Here is a 22,672-nt window from a genome sequence, read left to right on the forward strand (position 1 = left end):
AGTTGGTTTACAGTACTCCTTGTACGCAACCGTACTACTGGGCCCATTGCCACTTGCATAGAAATAATCTGTCCAATAATGGACGTCAAAAACCTGGCTGTTACTTTTATTTCACCTTTTCCCAACCTGTGAATGATCACATTCAACGTATCTTTCAACTTATTCAATCTAGTTTCTGTCACATAAACAATACCATCTTTCATGTCCCACACCAAACCTAGCCAAGTAACTGATTGACTTGGTTCCCAACTACACTTTTCTTCGGCAATGAAAAAACCAGCCGACCTTAAAGCATAACGTACAGTTAAGCTACAGAAATTCGCCTTACTAATTTCACTTGCCCCGCCTATGCCATCATCAAGATACATTATAATCTGTAATCCTTGATCTCTTAAGTATTTTACAATGCATCTAACGACCTTAGTAAAAATGTATCCTGCTGTACTTATACCAAAAGGTAATACGTTAAAAATGTAGTATTTTGTTCATGAAACCAACTGAAACCTAAGTACGTTTTGTGATCCTCAAGTATTTCAATATGATGATATGCCGATCGAAGATCGTATGTAAATAGATAGTCCCCCTTTTCGAACATATGACTAGCTTCAACAGCATCTTCATATTTGAACCTAAATTTGCGAAAGTGGGGGTTTATATGCCTGCAGTCAAGAACAAGTCTGATTTTTTCTTTATTCCTCGCAACTGTGAGAGGATTGACTACTTTAGGTAACTCGGGTACTTGAGATATACAACCCCGACTTATTAACTTAGTGATCTCGGATTCAACAAACTCTGAATTATCAAATGCTGTCTTATTGTTACTTAAACTACAGCTTTCAGGTTCTGTATAAAACGAAATTCTGTAACCATCTCTAATAATACTAAGAATGTAGTCGTTTGCATTAATACTTTGCCAATAAGTGTACGCGTTGCGTAACCTTTTTACCGGTAAATCGTTAGAGTTCACCTTTGTAACTGTACTTTTAAATGTGTTAACAAGCTTGACCAAAAGTGAATGCGTATCTTTTGCAATTGTGCTTTTGTCAAAACTATCAAAGTTTTCTACAGTTTTATCAAAACTATTTACATTTTTACTTATCTTGTCAATCTTGTTTCTTTGCATAGTTGCACCAAAAGCACCAGTTTGATGGTCGACCCTCCAGTGTCCGGGATAACCACACTCATAACATTTCCCTGGGCGTTGAACTGGAACATTATTTCTAGGTGCGTTGGAATTAAATCTCGACGACTGAGAGGTATTGTAAGGGGTTGATCTATGCTGTTTACTTTGTTTTTCGTTCTTGATTTTACGTGCAGCTTTGTTTTCGGCTCTGATGATTCGTTTTTCATCTTCAGAGTCGTCGGCCAGACTATGAGTTTCGTATTCTGTCACTGTTTTCCAGCCACTCTCAGATTGATCTGCCAATTTAACTAATTTTTGTCTATGACGTAATATATCCAAACCTTCACTGATACTTTGTGCTGCCTTTTGGGTCTGTTTGGTTTTCTCCGGGTCTTCCCTCAGAAAACATCTAGCTTCCTTCATCTTGTTGGCAACTTTGGAATTGACTTTAAATTGTTCTTCATTTCCCTTTCTCTTAAACACGTAATTGTCCGAATTCATTTCTTCAATCTTGGCAAGTTGTGTTTCTGACAATTGTCGTTGATTTTCGTTCGTCGACTTTTGGAAAGCGTCAAAACTGCTTTTGATAATCCTGTCCATGTGATGTACAATATCATTCTGTGCGGTTGAAACAGCTTCTTGCACACGTTGTTTAATTAAAGAATCTAGATGTACCGGCTCCGACATTTTAACTGTACGATGTCTGCGGCTAGAATGACCACCTAGACAATTTTTTCACGAACCCATGAAAAACAAATTAACATAACAAAACATTAGGTCACCTGACCTATCGAATCATACATCATTGACCCATACAAAATATTATAGAAACTTTAAGACAGTATTTTTCCGCTATACTGCGAAACGCTGAAAAATATATTTATAGATACACCTCACCACAGTTGTGCATATTCGTCTAATGACCTTTAAGGAAACACTTTGATACTATACGAGCGTTTTGTAAAATATATTCCGAACAGAAATTTAACATTAAAATAAAACAGGTTATAATGTATCAACAGATACATATAACACAATTTTGTATTATATGTCTCTGTAGATATCAATTATTTTTTGTTATCCTTTGAAAATGTATGAAATCGATTTACAAGTCTTTTGTGATCTTTGTCGTGTTTTATCGGATGGTAACCTAACACCATTCGGTTTTCACATCAACAATATATTACTGGTATTCCACAAAAAGATCATGTGTATCGAATTGCAATGTTATTGGTCATATGCTGGTATGATAATCATATTGAAATGTGAGGATCTTATAAATGTATATAGATATACATATATCTATAAGTTGTCTAATGCCATATATGACGTTGTAAAAAAAATTAGTATAAGGAAAAAATATGTCAAAAATATCGAAATTCAAGGAAAAACTGGCAAAATCAAAAGCTATCATTCAACGGAACAAATGAAAAAACAACAGCCATGTTCTTGACTCAATATATAGGCATATAGTCGTAAACCAATATTGGGTTAAATCTGGTTTTATAGCTAGCTTAACCTCCCATTTATTTGACAGTTGTATATAGTTCCATTAAATTGACAAAAATGGGTGAGAAATCCAAATATACCTAACAGGTAATGTAACAATAAGTGGGGTCCAGTATCCAAAACTGTTAAAGCATAATCCACAAACATACAACATAACTGACTTAAAATTTAAAAAAAACCCAACAAATTAATCTGACAAAGACAAAAAGCTATCATACAGAGTTGTTACAGCATGACTTAGTATTGCTTATGTTATACTACGTCGGATTTCTGTTCCCAATAGATTCAATTATGCAATAACTTCCCTTTTCGTCCCTACTACGATAAATACCACCAAGAAAAATACATCCGCTACGCGTCGCTAGGTAAACTCAATTTGCGACAGTAAAATCTAACCTAACGAAGGCCAAGCTTAAAATACAATATAGTTATCTCCTAAATGTATTTTAGTTGGGAAATCATACCTAAATTGAGTGTTTCGTCAATGTATTTTTACTAACATGCCCCGTCTCTCTCCTATCTTCTTTGTCCTTTACTTGCTATACTCTTATGAACTGCATAACGTCCTGTTACAGTAGTGTTATGCATTATTCTCCAATTGCGGTTTATTTTTGCTTCCCTGTCTTTGCTAAAATCTCAACTTCGTCATTACCGGTTATATAGGCATGTCCTGTTGTACACGAAACTAAAACTTTAAGAGCTTTAAGCTTTTGATGTTTCATGTTTACTGTCGTTTCTGAAATTACGGCAATTAAGTTGTCTGCGACTCAGTTCAGAGTACGAAATCCCAGAGCACTTTGACGTATCGGAGAAAATCGCATGCCTTTATACACGATTTCAGTAATGCAGTACTCAAGGACCATGATAATTGATATTATTTCTGCCGGTAGAATGGCTCATCTGTAGGACTGTGTAGTCGAACCACGGGTTATATGTGCACGGCGTAGATAATTGCTTCTCATGACTCCACACGGTAATGAGTTCCATCATTGATCAATCCGTGAACATTATTGCTGCTTCTGATGTTCAATATCCAATGAGTTGTTCACTGGCTATGTTAAAGTTCTTATTGGTCTGTTCTCCTTGACCTTGAGTTGCCGAATGCAGGGTTATTCTTCATATTAAAGGTGACCGGAATTACCACTGGAATACTGGAATATGTCACCTTTTCAAGCTTGAAAATATTTGAATAGGCCGGTAATCTGACAGAAGTATATGATAAGGTCAATAGAGTTCCTCTTTGTCTGTCATCATTCTTGGTGTTATCAACAACGTTTTGAATTTTCCTCGGAGTTCGATATTTTTTTGATATTTTACTTTTTTCTCAACATAAATTGCGTGTTTGTGTAACTGAAGATTGTAATCAAAGAAATTGTTGAATTACATGGCTTCAATGACAGCTTGGATGTCAAACATACTATCAAATAACGATTTTTTTTTAACCTCAGAATAACTAGTTGTGTAATAAAAGCGTTTGTACCTTACAAAACACTCAAGAGAAATTTGACAGAATCAGTGTTTTATTAGATAATTATCAACAATGCAAGATCTACAAACATTGATCTTATCAGACTATTTAAATACACGTTAATACATTATCTTACTTTTACCTGTATGAATATTTGTGTGGTTCGAGACGTATGAGATATGTTTTTAAGAAACAAATAAAGTACAATATTATGGTGCAAGAAACTGAAGGTGTCACTGCATTTAATTTTAGATAATTGTGCTGATGACATATGTCATTGTACCTTAAGCCACTGTCTTGTGGTTTTTTTTTTGTGTAATATGCAATATAACTATTGTAGATAAATGCTGAATGATTGTATAAAAATGTAAAAAAAAAGATCTACAAACATGCCACATAAAGCATTATTGTGAGTTCGTTAGATATTTTAATGAGTAAGGCTTAATCATAGATAATTTTTGCCATGGACGTGTAAGGAGCAATTCATTATTCAGCTTCATTTAGTGATTTGTAATTATTAGTTTCAATTGATAATTGTATCAAACAGTTTTTAAATTCTATATATTTGAATTCTAAGCGTACATGTTAACATTTCTTTTCTCATTCTTCTCAATTTTTTTTAACATGAAATAACGTAGTCCCTATAAGGGGCTACACTGTTTTCTATCAACGTAAACATTGAAGCAAGTAGTAGATAAACATAATCTTTATTGAGGGGCACTAACTCATATTGAAACATACAACTATTGTCTAGGTGAAAGCGTTTGCTGTTACTAGGTTTTTTTCGTTATTTGTTATTGTTTTCATTAGGAAAAAATAATAAAAACATGTAGAGGGACACAATTGATATAAGGATTCGACTTATTTTGGGGTTTCATAAATTTAGATCTGTTTTTGTCATTCAAATCTGTTTTCATCTACAAATGTCCTAGCAAAAGGCACAACTAATGTGTTAATGTGTTACGATTGCGATTGATTGATTGGTGTCTGCTATACTTATTCTTCCTCCCAATCGTTTAGGGATTAAATAATAAAACTTTAAAAAAAAATAATAATAATAATAAACTAGATGTGTCAAAGTAACACAAATGACCCTGTCTCAAAAAGTTGAAAAACCTGCAATTTCAATAACACATGTGGACACAAACATGATGTTAGTCTTACATATAAAAAATCAGCTCAAAATCTGGATGCGTATAGAAAAAAAGTCTGTAATCTGTGATTTTCAACAATTTTCAAAGTTGTAAGCCCTTAATTTTGGCAAAACTTAGCAGAGCGTAACAAAACTTAAACTTGATCTGTAACTCACATACCAACAATCAGCCCAATATCTAAAAGCATTTAGAAAAAGTCTGTATCACTGTGATTTTCAACAATTTGCAAAGTGGAAAACCCTTAATTTCAGCAAAAATTAGCAGAGCGGAACGAAACTTAAACTTGATCTGTAACTCATCATGGTTAACTCACATACCAAAAATCAGCCAAATATCTGAAGGCGTTTAGAAAAATACTCTGTATAATGGTTTGTTGCAGAATGACTGAATGACGGAATTTCGGACAAGGGTAAAACTATATGGCACCAACAACTTCGTTGTGGGGCCATAATTAAAGTGTGGATTAAATTTAGTTGCTAGAACTAGTAGTGAACAGTTTTGTGTTTCCTTGTTATATAACATAATGTAATCTGTCTGTTTTCTCAGTGCTTTTATTATCTATCAATGGATGAATTTCAATTTTCATGAATCCTCTTTGCGTACAATTTTGTTTGAATAGTTCTCTCTGTGTGTCAACATCATCTCTGTTACAATATGATCTTATGAACCTTGTAATTTCAAATCCTTTGAATTCTTAAGCTGGGCAAGCAGACAATTTCTCAAAGTATTAGTAAATGCCTGTTGCTTTGCGATATAATTTAATAGCTAATATCTGTTGTTTCAGATCGGTTTCCTATAAATAGTGTTACATCCAAATATTGTATTTGGTTATTAGAGATTCCATAAGTTCATTTTTTAATAGTGATAAAATTTCTTAAAAGATTGTTCGCTACCTTTTAGTAATAAGAATCTGTCATCTCTGTAGACATACATACTGATAGTCAAGGGTAACACCTTACGCCCTCTCCCCTGTAGAGGGGACATAACGAGTAAAACATCCTAATTTAAGGACCTTAGATCTTGTTAGGACTTGATTTCAGTCATAAAGTCATTATTTTAGTGCTTCTGTCCATCCATTTCAATTTTAAAGATAATAGGCAAACATTCTAGTGTGTGACTAGTGCATGATGAAATGCAATGACAATAACAGTTAAATGACAATGGATCTCAATAGTGCAGATGAGGTTAAAGGGTAAATAAATGAAAAAGGAAAACCTTAACAATCTGTTTATATTTAATGCCACAACAGTTGACTTCTGGTTACATACTGTAAAATTGTAATGTAATTTTAAAAAAAATGCAAGTTAGAGGCAGGTTTAAATAAACTGATTTAAATAATTAGCATGATTAGACATCCTGAATATATATAGCACCCCAGTTTGATATCTAAATGCACCAACAAAAAAATGCCACAAATCAATGTTTATAACACAATGTAAAAATATTTAGTTTTTCAATGATTCTTCATATGCTTTGTATCCAGCTTCTTTATACTGTATGGCTGCTTGGACTGGATCATCTGTTGCTAGGATACCACTGCCTACTATTATGACGTCTGCTCCTCTTTTCAAAATGGCTTCCTCAGGTGTTCTGTATTGTTGTCCTAATGAATCACCACCTTCTGATAACTTAACTCCTGGAAATAAAATATGAAAAAACAGTTATTTAGTGGTAGATTTTTTCCTTTCAACCCTATGCCTCTGCTTCCCATCCAACATACAGCAATATACTATAAGCTAACAGATAAAAAATTGAAACATCACAATATATCTATGTAAAAATTAAAAAAACCTTACCTGGTGTCATGTGTACAAAGTTGTAATCATCTATTAATCTTGACTGGCAAATAAATCCTATCACAAAATCTTTGTGGTCTTCAGCCATCTTTATTGCACCTATATTTAAATCAAACAGATAATTTAAAATACACTGCATCTAAAAATAAACGATAAAATCCAAATTAATCTACTACATAACAATTATCAGGTTGTCTGCATATCAATTAAGTAAAACAACAGCTGTGAGTCACACTATGAAGCTTTTTGTCAAGTGAGCGCAGCAAAGGAGTTTAAATGGTTCATATTGTGTCAAGCAGAAGATATTTTACCAAATAAATATGCAAACAACCAGATAATTGATAATACATTATCATGTCACTGATATGTATTGGTCAAAGTTATGAAGGCCAGGATAATGTATTTGACGTCGCAAAGCCGTGATATGCAATTTTGTTAAGAGCTGAACAGAGTGATACTGACCATGCTGACAGTGGGAGGACCAAAACATAAGAAAATGCAATCACTATCTTAAGTAAATAAAACATTTCCAAAGTAAGTTTGAAAAGTGGATCCATGTGAGATGCTCAAAACCATACCATATATTATATGAGTACCATAATGACTGAATCAATGTGTTTCGTTCATAAGTGGATGAAAGATTACAACATGAAAATCCTGCTATGAACCACTATTAAAAATGTAACAAATGGTTCAAATCTTTATTTACCGTGTTGTTCACAAACTTGCTACAAAAATGTGTGAAAGAATTGCAAATGCTTCTTTTATCTTTTGTATAATCATTCTTGCCAACTTGCTTCAGACATGAGTGCTTAAGAATTCAGTTAACATTTACCTTTTGTATAATCATTCTTGGCAAGACTTCCTGCTGAACTCATTTCTGCAACTAATAAACAACCTTTATTTGTTCCTGTAACAGCCTGAAATTTACAGAAGATGGTTTAATTTATCACTGCATTTTCATTTAAAAGACAAATATCTCACCTCAAAATTCGAAAAATGTTTAAAGGAGACAATTTAAACAATTTAAACACTAAGGAACTATACTAGGTAAGTGCCCTATTTGGACTAATATATCTCCAAGACCTTTGTTTAAAGGTAAAAGTTTCAGGTTGATGGTAAGACAAGTGAAAATGTAAATTAGAACTATTCATGTCAATATTTTCTTTTAAAGTGCTTAAATTTACAACCAGAATAAGCCTTTTGGTGAAATTTGATAAAATGTCTGAATTTCAACCAAATGTAGGCCTATGAAACATCAAGGCAAGCTAAGTTGGACAAACTAAATTTTCAAGTCTTATGATTATAATTTATGTGCTTATCACAGAGGCACCAAATACCATTCTCAAGTCATTGGTTTGAACTCATGATCTCCTGCAAAGGAGGCAAGAATTGACTTCATCAGACAAAATATCACATGTCATCTAGATGTTAACAAAATGTTTTAACTTTAGACAAGTGTAAATTGGTAAAACATTTGCACTCTAAATTGTAAGTAACTAAGATAGATCTGTTTTCCAGCTAGCATATCTCAAACACATTTTTGTGAATGAGAGAACTCACAGATAAGTTATACTCGCCTCTTTTAAACCTTTTATTACCCCATCCCCAGGCACAGGGTGAGCATTGACAATATCCGCCCAAGAGGATATTTTGTATATGCCTCCTTCATACTGACATTTTACTGTTTTTCCAATGTCGCCAAATTTTCTGCAATTAAAAAATAAAAGAAGAATGTACCTGCAAGAAGGCAAGATGAAAAGATGAATGGTCAATAGTATAACATGTATAACGAAATGCCACCTTTGCCTATAGCAGGGACATATGAAAATGTATATAATTTTCTGAAGGTCAAGTAATAATAAGACACAAAGGCTCTCAAAACTTTGTTCCAATCATTTAATTTCTATCCTTTTAAGCTAATAAAAGAAATCACCCAATAAAATCAATTGCTGGCATCATCCATATTATTCAAATTGAGCAAGTAGAATCCACACAAATTATTCAATGGCCAAACAGCAGATCTTGTATATATCTACTGCTTAGAACATCTTAGTCCATGTTAATTGATATATCATTCGTTCAATGTACGGTCGGTCAACTGACTGTATCATGTTGTCTAAAAAAAATAATGGTTTATTTTCTTTATTTACAATGTATAGATAAACAGACCTGTCTTCAAATATTAAGAAGTTATGTTTAGCTGCTAAATCTCTGAGTGATGCTGTAAACTGTGGTGAAAAGTCTTCTATGATATCTACATGTGTCTTCACTATACAAAGGTGAGGGCCTAATTTGTCAACTATCTGAAAAAGTAGGGATTTTCATATGTCATTAACCCTATTAAGCTTTATATATCTACATGTGTCTTCACTATACAAAGGTGGGGGCCAAACTTGTCAACTGTCTGAAAAAAGTAATATTTTAGCCATGGTGGCAATCTTGGTTGATGACTGGGGTTGCTAGATACATTTTTTAAACTCCATGTAGTTACCCTAAGGATGATTTAGGCAAGTGGTTTTATTTGGCCCAGTAGTTTCAGAAAAGATTTTAATGCATTTTGGGACAGGAGAGCATTAAAATCAACAAATTATAAAGAATCACGATAAAATTTTAACTTGATATTCAGGGTAGTAGAAAAATTACCTTACGACAGCTGACAGTAAAGGAAATTTTTAACTACAAACAAAGTGTAACATTGCAGCTATTTTGTTTATAACTAATGTTTTGTTTTATTTTCAATATATTAGGAACAATTTGGTGTTCGTCCATGCTTACTATATCTAGTTATATCTTAAGAAATGAATGCCTGTGATATATTTTAATTGCTCGTTTGTAAAAGTTGACTATTTGTGGACGCCCCATAGCAAAGTTTCTGTGGGTGTTTCTTTTTCACAGAATACTTAATGTGTTGGTACATACTCTGACTGTTTTGTGTATATTTTAATATATTTATCTTTGTTTAAAAACCTACATAACATCAAATCTTAAAAATACCAACTGTTTAGTATTTTAGAAAACTTGAAGATATCCATGGCTACTTTTGTTAAATGTGTGCAATTTGGTTTTTTTTCCGTTACTGTTCAGATTTTGTTTGCATGCTTTTTTGGGGCAAAAGATTATACTAAAATTCAATATCAATTAATGCAGTTTAGGGAAAAACTGCATACAGATATGTCTTTCAGATATCAGAATGCAAGTCCTTTTCATTGCCATGCTCAATCAGTCGAATTGATAAAAACATCCTAAATTAATGAAATTACAGTATTAAGTCATATAAAATTATAAATTTAAATGTTTATACAATTCTATAATTTATGAACTGAAAAATAAAAAAAAAAGCTTCATTTCAGCCATGCCATTACCAAATTAGAGCATACGAGTAACTGAGAGGATAAACTTGCTGTCAGTCATATATAGTCATTGTTGCTTTTTTGTCATAAAAAATGATAATGGCTTTCTCATATTCATTATAAAACATATATTATTAGTAACATAGTGTGCTAGTGAGCTAATACGGTATATGGGGTGATATGGAATTTACTGACCCCATATATACCGTATTAGGTCACTAGCACACTATGTAACGAATTTATCTTACCGACTTTCTTAACATGTAAAATTTAGACCTATCAAAATGAACATGTCTTAAATTCTGTTAGCATTAAGAAATTACTTCTATTGATCTTAGAAAAACAGATACCAACAATAACAACTTGTTTGGTTTAGATGTGTTTTATGAAATTATTTCAATCTGAATCATCAATTTCTTCGTCTGTTGAAACCTTTACGTTTTTCTCAGTACCGTTTTGTTTTTATAAAGGGACGCAACACCTCTACTAACCGTGTATGAAGTAAGCCCCGCCTCCCTACTACCTTATATGGAAAATAAAGGGACGTAACATCACTACTTTTCGTGTATGAGATAAGCCCCGCCTCCCTATTAACCTTATATCAAATATACATGGTCTCCACGAGGGCACTTTTAACCAATCACATTCCTAGAAATGTATAGGAGGTAAGATAAATATATATATTGTCAAGTCAGTGCCTTTTATAGCTGACTATACTATATGGAATTTGCTTATTGTTGATTGCTGTACAGGCCTGCAATTGCTTACATTCAGTTCGTTTGGTCTCTGATCGATAGTTTCCTCATTGATTATCATACCACAGCTCATAACATATCATCAGACGTACAGATGTCTTACAATGTTAACTATACCTGTAATATTTTCTGTGAGTACTGTAGATCTACAGACAAAGCTAGGTTGGATTTCTTCAGGTGCATGATTTCATAGAGTTGTTGTACCAAAGGATGGGTACATGTAGATGCTCTTTCTTCGTAGCTCTGGGATTTCTAAAATATTCAACCATAAAAAATTACAATATGTGTACTGTTGACTTCACTTAATCACATACTGCTTTATTGCATAATTTCTCCAGCACAAAACCATTTCCCATTCATCAAATGTTAAATTATTTAGTTATCTGCATAGCCTAACATATATGAACAGAAGAGGGGACATCCTCAACTCTGAAACTACGTGCTTGAAAATATGGTTAAATATGAAATTCATGTATGATGACTATAACTACTCATTAATACTTTTTCCAATGGCAGTAAGGGTTCAAACTTCAATACAAAGATATTCTTGTATGTATGGAAATCACACTATTTGGTGTCATAAATTACCTCCCCTTATTATTCCTTTTTACTGTAAGATGATAAACTACATTATTCAAGCATCATAAGTCAGATGAGATTTCATACATTTTGTTTTCACTTAACACTTACAAACCTTCTTCTGACTTGTATCACTACCATTTGGAACATCAAATCTGTTTTGTTGTATGAACTGTTTTGTTCTGTTGACTGTTTCCTGGTCCAATTTACCTGCTGAGCTTAATACATCTAGTACTTGACTTAATGTGCAAACACTGAAAAATATCAACAGTATCATAGTTACCATGGTTACTATAGCTAAGAAAATAAAATTCAAGTATGATTCAAGTTGTATGTTAAGACTTGCATTTTATACTATATATAAAGAAAACAAGAATGTGACCATGGTACACATATAGGCTTCACTGAAATGGGTGGCAAAGCTATAATTTGGCATTAACATTAAGAAGATCATATCAGAAGGAACCTGTGTACTCAGTTTAAAGATGACTGGATGAAAGAACGAATGGATGAACAACGGATGCATACACCAGAAAAATTTCCCGCGTAAACTACATTGTACTTCTGCTAAATATATCCAAAATAAACTTTAATGAGACAGCAACCCTAAAATACAAAATGCCCCATTGGGCAAAGATCATAGATCAAAATAAGTCTGATGAATAATCATGATAACTGATAATTACCTAAATAATATGTCAAGTTCTAAATCTGAGTCTCGAAAATTTCATCGGTAATTATTTAGACTTTTGGTTCAGAAAAAATCCTTATTTACATCTAATTTTCTATCATTTATCTTAATATTTCCAACAGGCTACTGATTACAATCGTGAAAGCCTTCAATTCTTCTTTCAATAAAAGTCATGTGTATATCTTAAGCTTATATAGCACAAATGAAGATTTTCATCTTTTGAATTACAACTTTTGAAATCTGAGGTATTGCAATGAGTCCTCACATTTTACTTTTTTTCAGAGTTAATATACATGAGACCTTGGACCTCCACATATTTGACCTCTGAAATAACAGTTGGTGTAACTCACCTATGTACATTGATACCTTTATTTTTCAGAGTCGTCTTTGCCCCTTGTTCCCTGTCCATCAGAACCACAGCATCTGTAACTTTAATGTTCACATCATCTAATGTCTGAAAAATATCTTGAAAATTTGGTACAATGATTCTACCAAGAATTCCTAACAAGATCAGGTTTTAAAAAATTTCACATGTACTTATTATACGTAATAATCATTTGCATACTTCTATTAACTAGAGGCTCTTAAGACAGTCAGAGATATAACTCTATAGGGTTATTGCAGAAAATAACTTGTGTGTGTTATTACAGATACTTTTCCTTAAATTTTCTAAATCTGTAATAACATATGTTTGTTATTTGTAAAATTATTTAATCTATAGTGGACTCTAGGGAACTCTTGAGACTTTGCGCAAAAACTAAATGCATAGCCTTGATAACTAATTTTTAAATTGAATTAATACATTTTTGATTAACCATGGTAAATCAATGAGACAAGGCTATTAAGGAATTAACTTAGCTGTGATAACAAGGCTTAGTTATTAAAGGAATGTAGCTTATTATATAAGACACTTGGGAATTACTGAGAAACTTGCACAGAACCTCATTACATGCTCTGGTCATTATTTCTTACAATAAATTAACATACATTGTAATTAAGCATGATTTATGTCTGAGCAAATGCTTTGAAGTGATATAGAGAAGCACCCTTTAGTAATTACAGGCATATTTTTTCTGTAATAACATATAGGTGTACTATTCAAAATTGGAATACTATGAACTGTTACATCTTTCAATAGTTAAGTATACATAAAGACAATATTAGTAATATCAATAGAACTTGTATACATTTTAACTAAACTTATGATGTATATTGTCCCTTTGAAACATGTAACATACATATGTTATCACAGTTCTTTGGTTTTTTAAGTCCACAATAACAAATGTATGTTATTTTCCTGTAATAACCCTATAGAGTTATATCCCTGACTGTAAGAGCCTGTGTCGCTCACCTTGGTCTATGTGCATATTAAACAAAGGACACAGATGGGTTAATGACAAAATTGTGTTTTGGTGATGGTGATGTGTTTGTAGATATTACTTTACTGAATGACTGAACATCTTGCTACTTACAAATTTCAAACTTCAAACTTTATTAATCAAACTCAGACACAATAACTGCTCTACAGGAGCTTCACATATGTACAATTATCCCCAGTGTTCTCCCCAGGATTTTTGGATAGCGCTGTGGTAAGCGCGTAATTTTCCACAATTCTCAGTAACTTTATGGATAGAAACAAGTGCCTGTGTGGACAATCGAGAAAGTGAAATTTCTCAAGTCGTATCAGCTTGGGGTTTGTTTTTCTAATCATATCCTCTCAATTGTTTTCAAATGGTAGAATTTCTGACTAAACAATTATAAGTTCGAATAGGTGATAATTCATACTTTAAAGACTTAAATAATTTGTAACAAACCCCTGTGTTTGCAGTTTGATTGTTTTTAAAATCATCGTTTGTTCAAAGTTCGTAAAACAAGTTTGTGAGTGTCGTCGGGAAATGCGATCAATTCATTTCATCTTATTTCATTCATATATGCCTCTATATATTCATTAAATTTAAAAAATAGATGTCAATGCTGAAATCTTTGTTTATTTTGATCTTTCAAAGTCGCCATTTTGTAAAATTTATTCGACTGCCTGGTCCCGCGTAGTTACCTAATACAACGGAAATAATTCATTCAGAAATAGTAAACCAGTATATCACGTGATCTGAAGTGAAAAATAAGTGGGAAATTTGAAAATTACGAAAAAAAATATAGCGACAAGCTTGCGTTGGATATCGCTGCGGTCAGTGCAATAGGACAGCAGGAAATTGTGATAGCGCTGAAAAGCGCAATGCTAAAATGACCAGGGGAGAACACTGTTTCCCTATCTATAATGAACTTGGCCCATTAGTTACAGAGGGAGATATTTTGTTAACAGTTACAAAAATTTACAAAATTTACAAAAATTGTTAAATATTGATTATAAAGGGCAATAACTCCTAAAGGGGTCAACTGACCATTGTGGTCATGTTGACTTATTTTTGGATCTTACTTTGCTGAACATTATTGCTGTTTACAGTTTATCTCTATCTATAATAATATTCAAGATAATAACCAAAAACAGCAAAATTTCCTTAAAAATTACCAATTCAGGGGCAGCAACCCAACAACCGATTGTCAAATTCAAAAATTTTTGAGCAGATAGATCTTGACCTGATAAACAATTTTACCCTGTCAGATTTGCTCTAAATGCTTTGGTTTCAGAGTTATAAGCCAAAATCTATGGACGACGGACGACAGACGCCAAGTGATAAGAAAAGCTCTCTTGGCCCAAAGGGCCAGGTGAGCTAATAAAGGGATAACAACTCAAAGAAACAATAAAAATAGAATTAAAAACAAGAACGTGTCCATAGTACATGGATGCTCCACTCACACTATCATTTTCTATGTTCAGAGAACAATGAAATTGGTGTGAAAATTCTAATTTGGCATTACAAGGAACATGTGTACTATTAAAGTTTCAGGTTGATTGGACCTCAACTTCATCACAAACTACCTTGACCAAAAACGTTAACCTGAAGCAGGACAGAAGGGCGAACAGATGGACACACTGACAAAAAGACACACAGACAGAAAAACATATTGCCCCTAAATGGGGCATACAAATATTTACATCATGTAGGATATTAATTTTTAAGAGAGGGTTGGATGGTGTCATCCAAAGTTCCAGTAAAATCAAGATTAATTCCAAAAATTCCTAAAAAAAATAATAAAGAATGGTATCCCAGATCCTGAAAACGAATCTGACATTAATTCTCTGGCAAGTACAACAAGGTGAAAATTTGAAGTTCCCACAAAAACAAGGCCTAATCCTGACATCCAAAATATATTAATTTCACTGTTCTTAATAAAAGTAAATTTTCTGCCATACCTGAACAGTTTCTAGAACAGATGTTCCACTTGTAACTACATCTTCAACAATGAGACAAACTTCTCCTGGTTTGTAATGACCTTCAATCATCTTTTTTGTCCCATAATCCTTTGCTTCTTTACGTCTGATCAACATGGGATAATTATGATCTACTGACAAAACCTAAGTTGAATATAAATCAAAAATCCGGATAAAAATTATATATGTACGCACAAGACAAATTAAATATGAGTTATTAAAGAGCTTGTGAAGGGTAGAGATTGCTTTTATTTTTAAATGTGAACCTAAAATTAACATTTAAATTCAATATAACTCATTCTGCAATTGAATTGAGTTACATTGTATTTTTCCTTGTCCATATTTGCAGTTCATTGTTATTTTTTTTGTTGGTCATTGCACAATTTATTTAATTTTCATAAAAATTTGGAGCAATTCAATGTACAAATAAGAGCACTAACGCAGCAATTTCCCCACAATTCTTCCAAGGGACATAACTCTTTAAAAAATAAAATATCCACACTGATTTTTGAACATTTCTCAGACATAAGTGATATAAAAATTTGGCTAGAAAAGAACAAGTGAGAGGGCTAACAAGAATAAGATGGGCAGAGGCAGACGCAGGGACACCCTTATTTGCCTTGTGCCCTTTAAGGCCTTGCACATGGGACACTGAAAGACACACACAAGAGACAAAACCTTCAAAATTAACTTACTGTTGCTATTGGTAAAGCTGTGTATGGTACACCACAAATAGATTCAAAATGACAGTTATCTTTCTCTACCAAGTCCCACATCAGCTCTGCAACTATTTTCTGTAAAAAAAAATATTTTTTATTATTTCAACATGTTCTAATATGAAATTTACATAAGTAATTACAAGTAACCTGCACAACTAGAAAGGGTACAGGTATAATTTATAAAATTCAGTTTCAGATTTCAATCATGTCAAGTGGTAGGGTTCTTGAAAAGTAGTGGTCCACATGCATGACATGTAACAATTTTTGTTTTTTGAAAAAGAAATAATACAGCAGATTCACTACATCATGTACAAGGATCAGACAGAGAGTTGTATCAGTTTCAATTATAATACCACATCTTCTTACTTCTTTCCAACACACATTTTTCTTATTACAGCTTAATAACCATTTATTAATTGATAATTTAATCACAGTTTTTATAGCTGCATTGGATGTATAATTTACAATGCTGTCATCAATTTGATTGCAATCACACATGTACAAATGATCAGTAAGGGGTGCTACTTAAACAAGTGATTTCATTATCACCTATTTTAGTGATTTGATAAATTCAGTTATCACCTATTTAAGTGATTTTGGTGTTTCCTTTGATCTTCAAATGCCTATTTCATTGATTTTCCATATTTTCACAAACTTTTCTATAATTTTCCTACATAGATAAGTTATCCCTTTTTCTATGGATATTAACTTCACCAGTGCGCTTGGGCAGTAAGTTAGTGCGCTACAGCATTTTACAGTACCCTTTGGAATTGTTCTGTAATCAAATATTCATTAACTACTCTGACTATCAGACAATTCAAAGGTCAACAATATTAGGTAACCTGATTGGTTTTCTTTAGAGTTAGAATGATATACTTCAAGGTTATGTCCTGATCTACAAATTATTCCAGAAAATCCATATTTTCAATTAATTGTAAAAACTGACAGGTTTATCAAGCAAAAGACAATTTCTAGATGTACATAGTTGCTTTTTCTATGGAATTCATGTCTTTTTACCAATAAAAAATCAGGCTTGTGAGAAAAATATCAAGAAAAAGTTCTAATCACTTATCATGCTTAATGAAGTGATCTTCTCAAATTACTTGTTTCAGTGATTTTAAAAAGTCTGTATATTTATACATTTTTTTTTAATATTTCACAGCCAAAATCACTTGAAAAAATCTATTGTGAAGACTGCAAAGTCTGAAATTTTTTTTTTTGTTGTGTTTAATTTGTTTTTTAAAGCATGGTTATGATAGTTTGTAAGGCCATTGCATTGTCCATGTCTACATGTACATGTACAGTACTCTTCAAAAATATCGATTCGATAACTTTTTTCTCCGATTTCCGTGTTTCTCGGAATCACACCGAGTACCGCGGATTTCACTCCTAAAATCCTCCAAAGATTCTCTCCCAACACCGCGTGGCTGTTAATTGGTTTATTGCCCATCGGATGTACTTCAAATTAACGACGCGTGACAACATAATTGGATTACCCAGATAATTTACCTTTGAACATTTAATCGATCTTGGTTGCACAGGTGTGCTTTAAAATCACGGTATTATAAATTGAACAATTGTTTTCCTTTCTTTGACAGATAAAGATGTGACAATATCATTTAGAATAAGATAATTATTATCCTTTATATTTGTGTCTTATGCCGTTATCTTTAAAATAGAACGTACATACGAAAAAGTATGAAGAAAATTGTTATTTTGTATTTCTATTACAGTCCGGTCAGGTCATACATTGTGTAACTGTGTTCTTTCAGCAAGGACGATTTTGCCACAATTAGTTTCTTTTATAACTTATTCAATAAGCAATATCAGCGCATTAATTGTTCATTATTAAAAAATCAACTGGCTAATAAAATCATGTTGTTTTTTCGGTAACCCGATTCATCGGATCATCAAGTAAACTAAATTTATTGAGCCATGTGAAATATGATGTTTCACCACCTCGGTACATTTATACAGACTTGAATAATTCAAATTACGAACAGAAACTGTTAAATGACAACTCTGTTGACAAAGGAAATAATTTCAAGTGATATTGATAGTGCTCGTCATTTTCGCATTTTACGGAACGGTTTTCAAATTGACGAAAGTATTTATATCAATTTCGTCATTTGAATTTGGAAAGTGAAAAATATTTTCACATTAATTATATAATAAATGTACTATAATTCTACCGGTGTTTGACAAGTTTATGACGCTCAATCATTTTACGTTTACAAAAAGTTGTGATGATATAAAGTAATCCGCTTATCGCTATCCGATAGGTCACTAATCCTTTAATTATTAATAAAATTTATCAAACCTCATAATTGCCCATCATAATATTCTATTCCAGTTAAATCAGTCATCATTTTATTTTCAAAATTTCCCAACCGCCTACAATTGGCATTTCTTTATCGTATTATCATGATTATTGTCATTTGAATACAATTAATCACCCCGGACGATTTCCATCTTAATTTCAATTAATACATCACCAACTGTAAATCTATATTATTGACCATGGACATATAACTATAAATGTACTTTCTTTTTTGAAAGATAAAACATTAAAATTCAAATTGTTAAAAATGTGTTCACGTTTATTCGGATAAGAATTATATTTTCCCGATAAATCAATTGTAAAAGGACCTTCTGGAGCCTCAATACGATTGCACAAAAATGTCGTTCTGCAACTTTAGAAACCTTGAATGGGCTTTCCCACGGTCGGCCAGAAAGGTCACCTGAGTTTACTAGTACGCGATATTTTTTCCCGCCCTTTAAAAAACTCGTGCTGTGGATAACATTGATGTTAACTATTTTTAGCATTTAACATTGTTAAGTAAGTCAAGTTCAAGTTCAACCCAAAACTGTTGATAACTGAGATGTGTATCGTGGAATTGTCTTCGCACGGCAAATAATTGTTTTTAAAATCTTTTGTTGAAAATACACAAATTTACATTCATTGTGCGAAAGTTAATATTAAACAAAGTTGAATTAATGCACTGGAAGTATTCCTGTTGTAACGGAAATGTATTATTATTCTGCTGTACTGCCAACAAATCGTAAAACGAAAATGCCGTAATTGTTAAGCATAACGAATGGTGAATAATATTTTCCTTTTTACTTGAATATACAAAACTTTCAAACACGTAATTTTATTTAACTGCTCAAATTATTTTAGCGAAAGTTTCCGGTTATTTTTACACAAGTATGCTCATTTCGTCAATAAAATATTAATTTACTGGTGAAGACATCGAGGTCAAAATTAAGTAGTTTTCATTTTTTATAAAACTTGAATACAATTGAAAGAATTAACAACAACATTTTGCTTTTAAATCTTTTATTCATTCCAGCAATTAGATAATCGTAAAAAGAAAATGCCGTAGATTTACACAATTATTACGGGGCAATTATTTTGTCTAATGAATGGTGAATAAATTTTCCTTTTTACTTGCATATATAAAACTTTTAGACTTATAATTTTTAAATAAAGACTTTAACTTTGAAGTAGAATATTTTGTTTTTCACATATTCCGCTATATTTTATAATCGGTTTTTTTAAAGCAAGTACATTAAGGTTAAGATATTTTTAGATGGGCTAACAAAAAATACGAAAATATTTTGACTTTAGTTTTTATTACCACAAATGAAATTTAATTAGTATTAAAGACATTTAAAATTATACACCTGTTTGACACTTAAACTGGTACAGTAGACCGGAAATATAATTCTTTATTACTTCAACCTTTACCTGTCAGGTAATCCAATTACCCATTCAGGCTTGTGCCGGTATAGATCAAAGTAGGATAAGGGCAATTAATTCCTCGGTGTAGAGAGTGAGCTCGTTATCACAATAAACATTTACCTGATTTTGGGAGAGATTACTCCCAAATTCCTCCCAACATTTTGGGAGGAATATCGGAGTTTTTCGGAGTGGCTCCGACATTTTCCTCGGTGTAGGGTGTGGGAGAGTTGGTACTCTTGAAGGGTACTGTACATGTATATAGCTTGGAACTGTTTAAAAAATCAGGTTTTTCTTAAACATGTTAAAGCATTTTAAGTATGAGTTGCACATGTTGACCTGAGGTTAATTAGTGTAAACAACACTCATACTGTGAGGAAATAACACATGGATGGCAACTAGTCTACAGTAATTATCATGATTTAATATGACTTCTTGAAATGCTATTTTTTTTTTTTAATTTTTACAATGGTATAATTAGTTGACGATATTCATGATATTGTTGGGAGCATAGTAAGATCACAGTATCAACGTGGTATGATCGTAGTATGGTCATGGTAAGAGCATTTTATAATCACAGTAGAAGTGTGGTACATGTAAGATCGTGATGCAATCGGATAAATTGTGGTATGGTCGTAGTGAGGAAGTGATGAGCGAAGAATGATTGTAATAATCGTAGCAGGATTATTGTAGAAGTGTAACAGCAATGACTGAGGACGTAATAGCAATTTGATTGAAATGAAAATTGACATTTTCTTGCCACACCTACATACCTGCCAACTGTCACTATTTGTGGGGGATTTCCCCCATGGAGGCTTCCAAATTGAAATTTTGAAAGAGCAATATGTCCACAATTTTAAACAAAAAAATTAATTGTACAATGACATGAGGCTTATAAAAGTATGAACAAGCCAAAAAACAACATTAAAATGTATTTGAAGGCCCCCTTGAAGGTTTTTTAGAACTATGACAGCCATCTTGCACACAAAACCCCCATGGGCATTTTGAAAAGTTGGCAGGTATGCACCTACTACAAGCTCACCACGATCTGAATTAATTCAGATTACGGTGAGCATGGTGTTATCGAGGTCTAGAGTGACTGATTTCCTTTTCATTTAGCAATAGCAAAGGGAAATGACATTATGTGACCATATAGGAGGGGGATAGGACCTTTATCGGGACTCCGGGATCGGGTGTTTTTAAGCTCAGGATTTCGGGATTGACCCTTTCGTGATCCTGGAATTCTTTTTTTCGAATTTCGGGACCTCAGGATTTCATGTTTTTAAGCCCGGGATTTCGGGATTTCGTGTTTTTAAGCCCGGGATTTCGAGATCAGGACCCAGAGTTCGCGAAAATGGTCGGTCCTGTCGGTCCTATCGGTCAAAATGAGGCTCGGACCAGTATATTGAAAGCTAGTGTCGGTCCCGATGACCGATGTAAAAACGTCCGTTGCAGTGCCTTTTTTACCGCAACTAATTCCAATATGTGTTTACATCGGTCTTCAGATGTACCTGCTGCTAATTTCCGGTACTGGTTTCCTGTTATAAACAAACTGAAACCTATGGAAACCAAAGTGCCGATCTACACGTGGCCTGCTAAATTTGTTCATGGCAAACAATCGGCGATTGAAATCTTAGATGGAGATAACAAATACCGAGAAAATTATTCAGATGATGAAATGGATAGAGAAAATGACTTTAATTAAGAACAATCAGAAGATCAAAACTGGTCCTTCATTATTAATTTGTCCGTGGCTGTGAAAAATAAAACTAATAATAATAAAGTTACTTTTGGATAAAATATGTTATTATTTTTATTTCGGATCAAATTGACACGATTTTTTTAGGACTGGCTAAAATTTTGTAGGACTGACAAATAATCTTGCTTTGTCGGTCCCATGACCGACGGGTCAAACAAAGTTTTCGCGAACTCTGAGGACCCCTCCTATCCCCCCTCATATAGAGCATTAATAACCAGATTGACTAATTCAAATTGTAGACATAATGAACCTGACATTGTATATAAACAGGTAAATAAGTTATTTATATCTTAACATAAGTCCTTGGGCTTGACATAAATTTATATCATGATAATTTAGTGTGTCGTTGCAAGTTTGTTACCATTAATTTTGGATATGACACTATGACACGAAGATCAAAATATACAGGTGACTGGATTCCACTTTTCAGAGTAAAATTTCCAAACTTTACAGCTTCTTTTTTGTGCAGTTCTAATATTAAATTGCAAAGCTTATCTCCCACGTTTGCAGCACCCGCCATTTTACACTTATTATGGATAACGTCCGAAATTCTTATTTTCCGAACTCACTTTAAATGGAAAGTCTAATAACCGAAAACATTTGATAAAATGTAAAAAACCTACAATGACCTTAACTGTGCTACAAATGAAAATGAGCAATGTAGTTTTTCTTTCTTAATAAGATATTATTTTT

At 32.8% G+C, this 22,672-nt stretch overlaps 1 protein-coding gene across 1 annotated transcript; it reads right to left on the reverse strand.

Annotated features, from left to right (window-relative positions):
- Positions 1 to 6,475: 6,475 nt before the first annotated feature.
- LOC143083682 (uridine 5'-monophosphate synthase-like) lies at positions 6,476 to 22,511 on the reverse strand. The gene is made up of 11 exons (XM_076259960.1): positions 22,341 to 22,511; positions 16,455 to 16,553; positions 15,742 to 15,903; positions 12,779 to 12,882; positions 11,853 to 11,991; positions 11,276 to 11,401; positions 9,223 to 9,356; positions 8,631 to 8,760; positions 7,886 to 7,970; positions 7,051 to 7,149; positions 6,476 to 6,890 (listed from the first exon to the last, which is right to left on the reverse strand). The coding sequence occupies exons 1-11, from the start codon at positions 22,497 to 22,499 to the stop codon at positions 6,700 to 6,702; spliced, it is 1,428 nt and encodes a 475-aa protein (XP_076116075.1). The 5' UTR covers positions 22,500 to 22,511; the 3' UTR covers positions 6,476 to 6,699.
- Positions 22,512 to 22,672: the final 161 nt, after the last annotated feature.

Source organism: Mytilus galloprovincialis, chromosome 7, assembly GCF_965363235.1.
Source record: "Mytilus galloprovincialis chromosome 7, xbMytGall1.hap1.1, whole genome shotgun sequence".
Classification (NCBI taxonomy): domain Eukaryota; kingdom Metazoa; phylum Mollusca; class Bivalvia; order Mytilida; family Mytilidae; genus Mytilus; species Mytilus galloprovincialis.

Excerpts from the sequence above, each read along its gene's own strand:
- LOC143083682 (XM_076259960.1), bottom strand. The coding sequence starts at position 22,499 with ATGGCGGGTGCTGCAAACGTGGGAGATAAGCTTTGCAATTTAATATTA. Across the intron at positions 7,971-8,630 it reads TAATAAAAGGTTTAAAAGAG|GCTGTTACAGGAACAAATAA; the intron begins GCGAGTATAACT and ends TGTAAATTTCAG. Across the intron at positions 7,150-7,885 it reads CAAGAATGATTATACAAAAG|GTGCAATAAAGATGGCTGAA; the intron begins GTAAATGTTAAC and ends ATTTAAATATAG.